Consider the following 14,362-nt stretch of genomic DNA (forward strand, 5'->3'; position numbering starts at 1 on the left):
TACAGCACAGCCTTCTAGAATGTAATGCAGCCAGCCCCCATAGAATTTAATGCAGCCAGCCCCCATAGAATGTAAAACAGCACAGCCCCCGTAGAATGTAATGCAGCCAGCCCCCCATAGAATGTAATGCAGCCAGCCCAATAGAATGTAATACAGCCCCCACAATCCAGTTAACACTCATTGATAAATTAAAAAAAAACACTCTCCTCACCTCTCCTCGGGCAAAGGGGCTGTGAAGCCTACTACCTTAACTGGGTCTCCTGCAATCTGTCTTGAACCTGCCAGTAGATCACCAGGGTGAACGTGCTCTGTCCTGTTATAGGCCAATGAATTTTTGGCAAGGGGGCTGTAATGGCACTATTTTTTCAAGTCCAAAAAGGACAACACATTGGGGAATTGGGCATGACATTACTTTAGGCATACTTCTTTACTCTGTCTCCTGCAATCTGTCCTGTACTTGCCAGAAGATCACCAGGGTGAACGTGCTCTGTACAGTGCATGTTGGCCAAGGGGGCTGTGATGGCACTCTTATTTTTTTAAAAAAGGATCCCACATTGGGGAATTGGGCAAGATGTTACATTGGGCCTACTTCTTAACTCGGTCTCCAGCAATCAGTCCTTTACCTGCCAGTAGATCACCAGGGTGAACGTGCTCTGTACTGTTATAGGCCGATGAAGTTTGGCCAAGGTGCCTGCGATGGCACTAGTCTATTTTTAATAAAGGTACCCCCATTGGGGAATTGTTTGGCAGATCATGCACTGCATTACAAGTCTCAGAGACACACAACACTACATTGGGCCTAATTCTTAACTCTGTCTCCTGCAATGTCTCTTGTTTAACTGCCACTAGATCACCAGGGTGAAAGTGCTCTGTACTGTTATAGGCTGGAGAAGTTTGGGCAAGGGGGGCTGTGATGGCACTAGTATATTTTTATAAAAGATACCTCCCATTGGTGAAATCACATTCTTGTTGGCAAACACTTCATAACATTTGTGTACCTTAAAGAGCTCACTTGAAAAGCTCCTTTTTGTTTTGCCTGGTTGCTAACATTGGACACAATACACTTCATATAAATTTGATAAAGCAATGATGCTAGTTTGGCTCAGTAGTTCACTAAAAATATTTCTTTGTCCACTATATTAGTTTCTCTCCTTGAGAGCCTTAATTTTGGCTGCATCAAATGTACAAATGGCAATTTGGAATCTAGATTAAAATACTGTATACCGAATGCATTTAGACAATCACATAGCTGCATTTCTTGTAAAACATTTACAGATGTGACAAACAATGCTCATAGTCACACAATCTTGATAAATGTTTGTTTATTCACTTCACAAACAGTTTTAAGCCTCTATATGTTTGCTGTTTGGCATTGTAAAACATTAAGGTTTACTGAAACTGTGCCTGTGGTGGTTTGATCTAAATCCTTGTGACTTTTATTTTCTAGGGGTTTATGGCCAGTCGTCTGATGACTCCATGATATCTCAGTTTCATCCAACCTTGAAAAGTGGCCACTTGAAGGTCTGGGTGAAACTATAGTTACTACATAGTGTAAATCACTATATAAGACCAGAGAAACATGACTAAGACAGATGTCAAAACTTGGGTACCTGTACATGTACAGTGGGCTGATACCTGCATAATTGGGTATGCCCATGCAGTGTAGGTAATCTCCCAGGGGTTGTGTGTCTTGGTGTTGCTTCTCTGATATTCCAGACGGATGATGTTTAAAATCCTCTTGGTGATGATCTAACTATACTGTATGTAGTTAATCTTCATATATACATAATCACTATATTTATGTAATCCTTATATGCCCTTATTAACCTTTGTATTTTAACATATACAAAAGTGTACGCACTCACACTATTCAATCATACTATTCCTTGAATTTTTAAGTTTGCAATAAAATTGCGTTGTATTGCAAGTATTAGCCTTTTTTAAATCCGTTTCTGAACCTTAGTGTTAAAAACGTGGCAAATAAAATTGCCAAATACTACTGTAAATAATTGTGCAAAGAGGGAACCATCATACCATTAAAAAATATGAGATTTTCATGGGCTCATCCAGTATGTGGGTTCCAAGGCCTAATGGGGTGCATATGACTGACAGGGCTGGCCTTGCTGCCAATGTGTAAAACAAAGCAGTACAGGTGTACAAAATGCATATTGTGAAGTGGATTTTCATGGGTCCATCCAGTATGTGGGTTCAAAGGCTTATTGGGGTGCATATGAATTGGTAGCAGGGCAGGCCTTGAATTCAATGCAACACTTTTTCAGGAGTCCCCCCTGGACATCGTATGACAGGGGTATTGTGGTGCATCGTAGTTCTTGGCAGCCCATCCACTCACAGCATAGGCTAAAACAGCTTAGGAGACTCACTGTTTCATAATGGCCATTTAAGAAGATTAGTGCCGCCTGATGTGCCAGTAAAAATAGGCTCTGTGAATTTAAGAATCCCTCCTTTGTAAATGAAACAAGATGGGTCTGCTTATGTGTCACCCACCACATGGCCAGCTAGGGTTGTTAAATGTTACAATGACATTTCCCAGTGAATGCATTTGTAGTGGTTGAAAGCAATGTTAAAGTTGAAAAACGCTTCAAAAACGCTGCGTCTGAACTAAGCCTAAGTGGGGGAGGAAAGTTTCAGTCTGGGGTTAAATATTTGGCCTTACAGGCAAGTCATTAACCTGCAAAAGATGTACCTTAACATACTTCCCAGCAAAATCCATTTTGGTTTCATTTTCATGTGTTTTTTGTGGTACCGGGAAAAATGGCATGAATCTTGGAAAAAAATTATTAAAGCTGTGAACTAGGAGTCAGGAATGCTTCCAGGGGCGATCCCCATGAGGTCCCTGTCTCATTTGAGCAGTGTTTCTATAATTTTCTGATGTTTTTAGACCTTAAAAAGACCCCGGGGGGGATCACTGTAAAAATGCTCGGGTCTCCCATATATAAATACATTGGGCTCGTTGTTCTGTCCGAGTACCCGAGCATTCCAATGTGCTCGACCCGAGCAACGAGCACCCGAGCATTTTAGTGCTCGCTCATCACTATTCAACATCTCTATTCAACATCTCTACTAGCGACAGAGAAATAAAGGTGCAGCAATAGAAACATGTTACATTTACACTTACTGTGAGGTTCTGAAACTTTTATGTCTTTGATGACTCTGGGATTGTGCTTATACAAAGTTTGATTAACCTTCTCCTCGCCATCATCATCCGAGTCTCTGATTCCACCAAACAGAAGTTTTACCACATCCCTCGTATCTGACATTCTCATGATATTATCACGTTTCTCTTCTCCCAGCAGACCATTTTGGCACAAATCGATTACAAGTGAATTTACAATCATTGTTCTTTCAATCAGATCTGGTTAGTGTTTGTCTATAAAGAGAGCGCCAGCTGTGGAGACAAGAAACGTAAGAAGATCAGCAGTGTGATATTATGCTTGAAGCCGCAGTAGTGCAGGTTATATTAGTGATGTCAGGGGAAACGTTTACTTAGTCTATGTAGTAATATAAGTAAGTAATTACTATAATGTCAATACAGATTATAAAATATATCACCAGGAAATCTCTGCACTTGAGGAGCTTTCTGAACTACTTAGCGCATACCTCTTGTAACTTTTCAGAATAGTTTGTCTGACTGTACATAAGAAATAACGCTAATTATGGCTATTAGTTTGACAAAGAGCCAGGGGCGTATTTTGGGGGTACACGTGGCATTTGCCCCAAGTTCAGTTGGTACGGTGGGCGCTGTATAATGCAATGGACTGATAAGTCTTCCTGGCAGCTGCATGTTACCACCCCCTGCAAAGGGAGTTATCCATTTTCGAAGTCAGCTGTCACAGTGACAGTCGGCTCGGTGAAGGTGCAGCAGCTCCTGATGATCAAGAGTACCTGCGATTTTCAGGGGTGTATAAAATTGAAGCCCTAAATGCTGGCATGTTCATATCTGTGCAAAGTCAGCAGCATGGTCATGTAATAAAACTGCTGACATTACTCCTCAGCACTGTGTAGGCGGCAGTCGTTTGGTGTGGTAAGTGCTCCTATGCAGCTGAAGACAAAAAATGTAGTTGATAGAGGAGGTGAAGGGGAGAGGAATTGTGGACACAGTATGGGCAGAGAAGATGAGGGGAATGTATGTCAACACAATATGGAGAGTGAGGGGCAAATGAATATGGACACAGTATGGGGAGCGAGTGGGTGGAGTGTATGTGGATATACTTTGGGATGCAAGGGGAGAGAAGTTTGAAGACACAGCACGTAGAGGGAGTGGGGGAACTTTGAGAATACAGTATGGGAAGCAAGGGGGAAGGAAGGTTGCCGACACAGAATAGGGAGTAAGGGGAATATTTGAGGATATAGTATGAGTAGCGAGGAAGAGGTATTTGAGGACATGGTATGGGGATTGAGGGGGGATTTGAGATTTGATAACACAGTAAGGGGAGTGAGGGTTTGGATTAGTGTGGATAAAGTATGGATGGAGGAGAAAAATTTGAGTACACAGTATGGGGAGTGAGGAGGTGGAATTAATTTAGGCAGAATGGGGAGCAAGGGGGAAATTTATGTGGACACAGTTTGAGGAGCAAGAGGAGGATGGGTGCACATATAGTATGGGGAGCATGTACTGGATGCAGGTGGACACATAGCATGGGGAGTGAGGGGGATGAGTGCAGACACAGTTTGGGTAGTGGAGAGATGTGTGAGCAGACAGTATGGAGAGCAAGGGGGTAATATATGAGGAAACAATATGTAAGCATGAAATGTGTGAGGAGACAATATGAAGGAAGGGGAGAAATTTGTGAGGAAACTATTGTTACGGAACAGCAACACAGGACTAGGGTAGAAGAGGGAAACTGACCCTGCACTATGACTAGGCTGATACCCTACGATGGAGTGGGCGAACCATTTCTAGCGAATAGACCCACCGACAATCCTAGGTTAATCTCAAGCGAAGACCTATAGATGGGGGAAAGGGGGTACGTAAAAGATCTAAGGACTGGGTACAAAAACGGGTCACCTCGTTAATAGAAAACACAGAGAAGGCTGCAGATACCAACTGAAAACAGAAACTAAGATAAGTTGAACCAGAGGTCCCAGTGCTGCACAAATTACACACACAGAAGACAAAGCAAAGCACCAAGCCAGAACTCGAGCAGATTAACACTGTTGTCCAGCAAGGACTGGAGGGCAGGTTCTGGTTAATAAAGAGTGATACAAACACTTGACCCAAGACAAACCCAGCACCAAAGGAAAAAGACCAGCAGCCAGAAAACCACAAGAAAATGGCGGATAGTCACAAACTAAACAGATTTTAACAGTACCTCCCCTTTAACGAGGATCCCCCGGATCCTCAAGGCTGGGCCTTATTCGGAAATCTCCTGTAAAAAGCCTTAATTAACCTTGAATTATAGTAAAAGGTGGAGTGCCAGGAGGTAGACCCACAGAGGGGAGAGGGAAGAAAAGGTGCAGAGTCCCCCGCAGCTTCCAGCCGAACACCTCCATTGGAGGACGCGATAGCAGGGAAAATGAAGATCGGTCTCAGGAGCATAGAAAGAAGACTCGAAAACCAGGTTGTATTTGAACCACAACACGTTTCAACAGATAACACCGTAAACTGCCCACCTGATGAAGACGGTGTTGTCCTTTGAAACGCGTTGTGGTTCAAATACAACCTGGAGTTCTAGTCCTCTTTCTGTGCTCCTGAGACCGATCTTCATTTTCCCTGTTAATTAACCTTGAGGCTGAGATGTCCACAGCTTTCACCCAGGAATTGTCCACGGGACCAAAACCCTTCCAGGACGCAAGATACTGTAACCCTCCTCTGTGCCACCTGGAATCAAGAATGCGTGAATCTCAAATTTTCAGTCCTCATCAATTGAAGGAGCAGTTGGCATAGCCACCTTATCTGGCGTGTCAACTTTCTTCAGCAAAGATACATGAAAAACTGAATTAATTTTCCAGGACGAATGAAAGTCTAATCTCATCGCTGCCGAGTTGACAATCTGAACCACTTTGAAGGGTCCTACAAACTTAAGCCCCAACTTTTTATAAGGGATCTTCAATTGCAGATTCCTAGAGGACAACCAAACCATGTCCCCAACAACAAACCTTGCCTCCCTTCTTCTCTTGTCAAAATATTTCTTAGACCTCCTATTAGCCTGTTTCAGACTATGGCACACAGTGATCCAAACCCTTTCCAAATTTCCAGAAAAACTCTCCTCCTCAGGCATCACCGCAACAATCCTAGAAAAAGGACCAAAAGATGGATGCTTCCCAGTACAACAAAAGAAATTAGAACACCAGCAGAAGAAGACATATGATTATTGAGAGCAAACTCAGCTAATGGCAGATATTCCGACCACATCTCCTGATTGTCTGCTACTAGTGTTGAGCGATACCTTCCGATACTTGAAAGTATCGGTATCGGATAGTATCGGCCGATACCCGAAAAATATCGGATATCGCCGATACCGATACCCGATACCAATACAAGTCAATGGGACACCAAGTATCGGAAGGTATCCTGGATGGTTCCCAGGGTCTGAAGGAGAGGAAACTCTCCTTCAGGCCCTGGGATCCATATTAATGTGTAAAATAAAGAATAAAAATAAAAAATATTGATATACTCACCCCTCCAACGGAGCCTGGACCTTACTGATGTAACCGGCAGCCTCCGTTCCTAAGAATGAGCTCGTGAAGGACCTTTAATGATGTCACGGCTTGTGATTGGTCGCGTGAGCGGTCACATGACCGCTCACGCGACCAATCACAAGCCGCGACGTCATCGAAGGTCTTTCACGCGCTCATTCTTAGGAATGGAGGCTGCCGGTTGCAGCACTAAGGTCCAGGGGCCTCCGGAGGGGTGAGTATATCAATATTTTTTATTTTTATTCTTTATTTTACACATTAATATGGATCCCGTTACCGACTCCCGATATCGCAAAAGTATCGGAACTCGGTATTGGAATTCCGATACCGCAAATATCGGCCGATACCCGATACTTGCGGTATCGGAATGCTTAACACTATCTGCTACAAAACATCTCAAAAACTGCTAAATGTCCTGGTTCTTCCTCTTGGTCTGTCCATTGGACTCCGGATGATAACCTAACGAAAATGTCAAATGAACCTGAAGTCTGTCACAAAAGGCATGCCAAAAGCGAGCCACAAACTGTGGTCCCCTATCAGAGACAATGTCCGTGGGAACACCATAGAGTCTGACAATCTCTTTCACAAATGCCCTGGCAAGTGTCTTAGCGCAAGGTAATTTATTGAACGAGACCAGATGACACATCTTACTAAACCGGTTCACAACAACCCAGATGACAGGAAAACCCTCAGAGACCGGCAGGTCTGTGATAAAATCCATTGCAAGATGCGTCCATGGAGAACTAGGAACCTCTAATGGGCAAAGCAACCCGGCCGCTGGAGCATGAGAAGCCTTAGACCTAGCGCACAAGGTACACTGAAGCACCCACTTGACAATTTCTCTTAGCCACCCCAGCCACCAGATACTCCGACCGATCGACTTTCTTGTTTCGGCAATCCCTGGATGACCTGCCAAGCAAGACTCATGATATTCCGAAAACAAAGCTCTCCACAGGGCTTTAGGCACAAATAATTTCCCATATGGAGTGTTAATTGGTGCCGCATCCTAGGCTTTAAGAATTCTATTTTCCAACTCAAAACCTAATGCTGCCACCACCACTCCTCTCTGCAGAATAGATTCCTCCTTTTCAGTATTAACCACTGGGGAGAAGCTTCAAGAAAAAGCATTAGCTTCAACATTCTTTGTCCCCGGGATATATGTCACAGAGAAATGGAACCGCACAAAAAGCAATGCCCACCTAGCTTGACAGGCATTCAATGTTTAACAGCATCCAGATAGATCAAATTCTTATGATAAGTAAAAACTTGTATAGGATGTCTACCACCCTCCAAAAAATGTTGCCAATGCTCAAATGCAAGCTTAATAGCCAGCGATTCTCGATTCCCAACATCGTAGTTGAAATCCACCTCTGAAAATTTATTAGAAAAGAATGCATAGGGATGCACCCCATCCTCTCCTTCCTATGACAGAACAGCCCCCACTCCTACTGATGAGGCGTCCACCTCTACCAGAAAGGGCTTAGTCTCATCTGTCTGGATCAAAACAGGAGCAGAGCTAAACTTATCCTTGAGATGCTCAAAAACCTTAACAGCCTCAGGGGACCATTGGACAGTATTGGAACCCTTCTTAGTAAGATCAGTAACGGGTTTTGCAATAACCCCTTCATGACCTTGCCGTTTTTTGCAATTCTGACCAGTGTCCCTTTATGAGTTAATAACTCAGGAACGCTTCAACGGATCCTAGCGATTCTGAGATTGTTTTTTCGTGACATATTGGGCTTCATGTTAGTGGTAAATTTAGGTCGATAATTTCTGAGTTTATTTGTGAAAAAAACGGAAATTTGGCAAAAATTTTGAAAATTTCGCAATTTTCACATTTTGAATTTTTATTCTGTTAAACCAGAGAGTTATGTGACACAAAATAGTTAATAAATAACATTTCCCACATGTCTACTTTACATCAGCACAATTTTGGAAACAAATTTTTTTTTTGCTAGGAAGTTATAAGGGTTAAAATTTGACCAGTGATTTCTCATTTTTACAACAAAATTTACAAAACCATTTTTTTTAGGGACCACCTCACATTTGAAGTCAGTTTGAGGGTTCTATATGGCTGAAAATACCCAAAAGTGACACCATTCTAAAAACTGCACCCCTCAAGGTGCTCAAAACCACATTCAAGAAGTTTATTAACCCTTCAGGTGTTTCACAGCAGCAGAAGCAACATGGAAGGAAAAAATGAACATTTAACTTTTTAGTCACAAAAATGATCTTTTAGCGAAAATTTTTTTATTTTCCCAAGGATAAAAGGAGAAACTGGACCACGGACGTTGTTGTCCAATTTGTCCTGAGTACGCTGATACCTCATATGTGGGGGTAAACCACTGTTTGGGCGCACGGCAGGGCTCGGAAGGGAAGGAGCGCCATTTGACTTTTTCAATGAAAAATTGGCTCCAATCTTTAGCGGACACCATGTCGCGTTTGGAGAGCCCCCGTGTGCCTAAACATTGGAGCTCCCCCACAAGTGACCCCATTTTGGAAACTAGACCCCCCAAGGAACTTATCTAGAAGCATAGTGAGCACTTTAAACCCCCAGGTGCTTCACAAATTGATCCGTAAAAATGAAAAAGTACTTTTTTTTTCACAAAAAAATTATTTTAGCCTCAATTTTTTCATTTTCACATGGGCAACAGGATAAAATGGATCCTAAATTTTGTTGGGCAATTTCTCCTTAGTACACCAATACCTCACATGTGGGGGTAAACCACTGTTTGGGCACATGGTAAGGCTCGGAAGGGAAGGAGCGCCATTTGACTTTTTGAATGAAAAATTATCTCCATCGTTAGCGGACACCATGTCGCGTTTGGAAAGCCCCTGTGTGCCTAAACATTGGAGCTCCTCCACAAGTGACCCCATTTTGGAAACTAGACCCCCCAAGGAACTCATCTAGAGGCATAGTGAGCACTTTAAACCCCCAGGTGCTTCACAAATTGATCCGCAAAAATGAAAAAGTACTTTTTTTTCACACAAAATTTCTTTTAGCCTCAATTCTTTCATTTTCACATGGGCAACAGGATAAAATGGATCCTAAAATTTGTTGGGCAATTTCTCCTGAGTATGCCGATACCTCATATGTGGGGGTAAACCACTGTTTGGGTGCACGGCAAGGCTCGGAAGGGGAGGCGTGCCATTTGACTTTTTGAATGGAAAATTAGCTCCAATCGTTAGCGGACACCATGTCGCGTTTGGAGAGCCCCTGTGTGCCTAAACATTGGAGCTCCCCTACAAGTGACCCCATTTTGGAAACTAGACCCCCCAAGGAACTTATCTCGATGCATAGTGAGCACTTATAACCCCCAGGTGCTTCACAGAAGTTTATAACGCAGAGCCATGAAAATAAAAAAATAATTTTTCTTTCCTCAAAAATGATTTTTAGCCCAGAATTTTTTATTTTCCCAAGGGTAATAGGAGAAATTGGACCCCAAATGTTGTTGTCCAGTTTGTCCTGAGTACGATGATACCCCATATGTGGGGGTAAACCACTGTTTGGGCGCACGGCAGGGCTCGGAAGGGAAGGCACGCCATTTGGCTTTTTGAATGGAAAATTAGCTCCAATCATTAGCGGACACCATGTCGCGTTTGGAGAGCCCCTGTGTGCCTAAACATTGGAGCTCCCGCACAAGTGACCCAATTTTGGAAACTAGACCTCCCAAGGAACTAATCTAGATGTGTGGTGAGCACTTTGAACCCCCAAGTGCTTCACAGAAGTTTATAACGCAGAGCCATGAAAATAAAAAAATAATTTTTCTTTTCTCAAAAATGATTTTTTAGCCCACAATTTTTTTATTTTCCCAAGGGTAATAGGAGAAATTGGACCCCAAAAGTTGTTTTCCAGTTTCTCCTGAGTACGATGATACCCCATATGTGGGGGTAAACCACTGTTTTGGCACACGTCGGGGTTCGGAAGGGAAGTAGTGACGTTTTGAAATGCAGACTTTGATGGAATGCTCTGCGGGCATCAGGTTGCGTTTGCAGAGCCCCTGATGTGCCTAAACAGTAGGAACTCCCCACAAGTGACTCCATTTTGGAAACTAGACCCCCAAGGGAACTTATCTAGATGTGTGGTGAGCACTTTGAACCCCCAAGTGCTTCACAGAAGTTTATAACGCAGAGCCGTGAAAATAATAAATGTTTCCTTTCTTCAAAAATATTTTTTTAGCCCAGAATTTTTTATTTTTGCAAGAGTAACAGGAGAAATTGGACACCAAAAGTTGTTGTCCAGTTTCTCCTGAGTACGCTGATACCCCATATGTGGGGGTAAACCACTGTTTGGGTACATGCCGGGGCTCGGAAGGGAAGTAGTGACGTTTTGGAATGCAGACTTTGATGGAATGGTCTGCGGGCATCATGTTACGTTTGCAGAGCCCCTGATATGCCTAAACAGTAGAAACCCCCCACAAGTGACCCCATTTTGGAAACTAGACCCCCCAAGGAACTTATCTAGATGTGTGGTGAGCACGTTCAACCCCCAAGTGCTTCACAGAAGTTTACAACGCAAAGCCGTGAAAATAAAAAATCATTTTTCTTTCCTCAAAAAAGATGTTTTAGCAAGCAATTTTTTATTTTCACAAGGGTAACAGGAGAATTTGGACCCCAATATTTGTTGCCCAGTTTGTTGTGAGTACGCTGATACCCCAAATGTGGGGGTAAACCACTGTTTGGGCACACGTCAGGGCTCGGAAGGGAAGTAGTGACATTTGAAATGCAGACTTTGATGGAATGGTCTGCGGGCGTCACATTGCATTTGCAGAGCCCCTGATGTGCCTAAACAGTAGAAACACCCCACAAGTGACCCCATTTTGGAAACTAGACCCCCGAAGGAACTTATCTAGATGTGTGGTGAGCACTTTCAACCCCCAAGTGCTTCACAGAAGTTTATAACGCAGAGCCGTGAAAATAAAAAATAATTGTTCTTTCCTCAAAAATTATGTTTTAGCAAGTAATTTTTTATTTTTGCAAGGGTAACAGGAGAAATTGGACCCCAACAGTTGTTGCCCAGTTTGTCCTGAGTACGCTGGTACCCCAAATGTGGGGGTAAACCACTGTTTGGGCGCACGTCGGGGCTTGGAAGGGCGGGAGCACCATTTGACTTTTTGAACGCAAGATTGGCTGGAATCAATGGTGGCGCCATGTTGCGTTTGGAGACCCCTGATGTGCCTAAACAGTGGAAACCCCTCAATTCTAACTTCAACACTAACCCCAACACACCCCTAATCCTAATCCCAACTGTAGCCATAACCCTAATCACAACCCTAACCCCAACACACCCCTAACCACAACCCTAACCGCAACACAACCGTAACCCTAATTCCAACCCTAATCCTAACCCTAATCCCAACAGTAACCCTAATCCCAACCCTAACCACAACTGTAACCCCAACACACCCCTAACCCTATCCGTAACCCTAACCACAAGCCTATTCTTAACCCTATTTCCAACCCTAGCCCTAATTCCAACCCTAACCCTAAGGGTATGTGCCCACGTTGCGGATTCGTGTGAGATTTTTCCGCACGATTTTTGAAAAATCTGCAGGTAAAAGGCACTGCGTTTTGCCTGCGGATTTACAGCAGATTTCCAGTGTTTTTTTGTGCGGATTTCACCTGCAGATTCCTATTGAGGAACAGGTGTAAAACGCTGCGGAATCCGCACAAAGAATTGACATGCTGCGGAAAATACAATGCAGCGTTTCTGCACGGAATTTTCCGCACCATGGGCACAGCAGATTTGGTTTTCCTTAGGTGTACATGGTACTGTAAACCTGATGGAAAACTGCTTCGAATTCGCAGCGGCCAATCCGCTGCGGATCCGCGGCCAATCCGCTGCCAATCCGCTGTGGATCCGCGGCCAATCCGCTGCAGATCCGCGGCCAATCCGCTGCAGATCCGCGGCCAATCCGCTGCGGATCCGCTGCGGATCCGCGGCCGATCCGCTGCGGATCCACGGCCAATCCGCTGCGGATCCGCTGCGGATCCGCGGCCGATCCGCTGCGGATCCGCGGCCGATCCGCTGCGGATCCGCTGCCGATCCGCGGCCGATCCGCTGCCGATCCGCTGCCGATCCGCGGCCGATCCGCGGCCGATCCGCTGCGGATCCGCTGCGGATCCGCGGCCGAGCCGCTCTGTGTGCACATGCCATAACCCTACCCCTAACCCTAACCCTACCCGTAACCCTAACCCTACCCCTAACCCTACCCCTAGTTCTAACCCTAACCCTAGTGGAAAAAGAAAAAAAAATATTTTCTTTATTTTATTATTGTCCCTACCTATGGGGGTGATAAAGGGGGGGGTTTATTTATTATTTTTTTATTTTGATCGCTGTGGTAGAACCTACCACAGCGATCAAAATGTACCTGTAATGAATCTGCCAGCCTGCAGATTCGGCGGGCGTACTGAGCATGCGCCCGCCATCTACCAGTACATGATTTCCAGCCATGGCAGATGCTATTGCAGCATCGGCCATGGCTGGATTGCAATATTTCACCATTTTCATAGGTGAAATATTGCAAATTGCTCTGATTGGCTGTTGCACTTTCAACAGCCAATCAGAGCGATCGTAGCCACGTGGGGGCAAAGCCACCCCCCCTAGGCTGAAGTACAACTCCCCCTCTCCCTGCAGATCGGGTAAAATAGGAATTAACCCTTTCACCCGATCTGCAGGGATGCGATCATTCCATGACGCCGCATAGGCGTCATGGGTCGGGAAGGGAAAAATTCTTTATGAATTTTCTATAATAATTAACAAACCCCAAGAATCTCTGAATCGACTTCAAGCATTCAGGTCTAGACTACTCTAATACCGCCTGAACCTTCACTGGGTCCATCTCAAAACCATCACTGGGTCCATCTCAAAACCATCACTGGATATAAAGTACCCCAAAAAACTAATTCTCTGTACCGCAATCTTGCATTTCTCCAGTTTAGCAAAGAGTGTGTTTTCTCCCAGAATCTGCAGAACCTCGCAGACTCTCTGCCAATGCGACTCCAGATGGGGTGAGTAGATCAAAATATCATCCAAATATACAATAACACTCCTACCGATCAACGGCCTCAGAATGTTGTTAATGAGATTTTGAAAGTATGCTGGAGCATTTATAAGGCTGACGGCATCACCAGACACTCAAAATGACCTCTTCCATTCATTGCCTTCTTTTACCCACAGCAAATTATATGCCCCACGGAGATCGATCTTGGAGAACCACTTGGCTCCAACTAATTGGTTAAACAAATCCGGAATTAATGGCAAGGGGTAAATATTGCACATAGTGATCTTATTAATCTCTCTGAAATCCAGACACGGCCTAAGATCCCCATCTTTAAAAAAAAAAAAAAAACAGAAACCCACTGCCACAAGGGACTTAGAGGGTCTTATATGACCTGCAGCAAGTCTAGTGTGCAGGTATTCCTTTAAGGGGTCCCTCTCGGTAATCGTCCGATTAAATAAACAACTCTTAGGGAGAGTAGCACCTGGTACGAACTCAATTGCACAATCATAATCTCTATAAGGTGGTAGAGCTTGTGACTGCACTTCTGAAAATACTTTCCAGAATTCCTGAATGGCTTCAGGTAGCTCACTTTTCACAACAGAAGCAATGTGTACATCACAACATTTCCCATAACACTCCTGACTCCAGGATCTTATTGTACTTGACGACCAGCCCAGTACAGGATTGTTCATTTTAACCAG

General features: G+C 44.1%; 1 protein-coding gene across 3 annotated transcripts in view; it reads right to left on the reverse strand.

The window, feature by feature from the left end:
* The window catches only part of LOC143773251 (NACHT, LRR and PYD domains-containing protein 1a-like), a 183,434-nt gene that overhangs the window by 151,138 nt on the left and 17,934 nt on the right, over positions 1-14,362 (reverse strand). For all 3 annotated transcript variants that reach the window (XM_077260742.1, XM_077260744.1, XM_077260743.1), the window contains exon 2: positions 3,137-3,406. In XM_077260742.1, coding sequence (XP_077116857.1) covers positions 3,137-3,356 — 220 coding nt within the window. In that variant the 5' untranslated portion in view covers positions 3,357-3,406. The remainder of the gene's footprint in view (positions 1-3,136; positions 3,407-14,362) is intronic.

Source organism: Ranitomeya variabilis, chromosome 5 (genome assembly GCF_051348905.1).
Source record: "Ranitomeya variabilis isolate aRanVar5 chromosome 5, aRanVar5.hap1, whole genome shotgun sequence".
In the NCBI taxonomy this organism is placed as follows: domain Eukaryota; kingdom Metazoa; phylum Chordata; class Amphibia; order Anura; family Dendrobatidae; genus Ranitomeya; species Ranitomeya variabilis.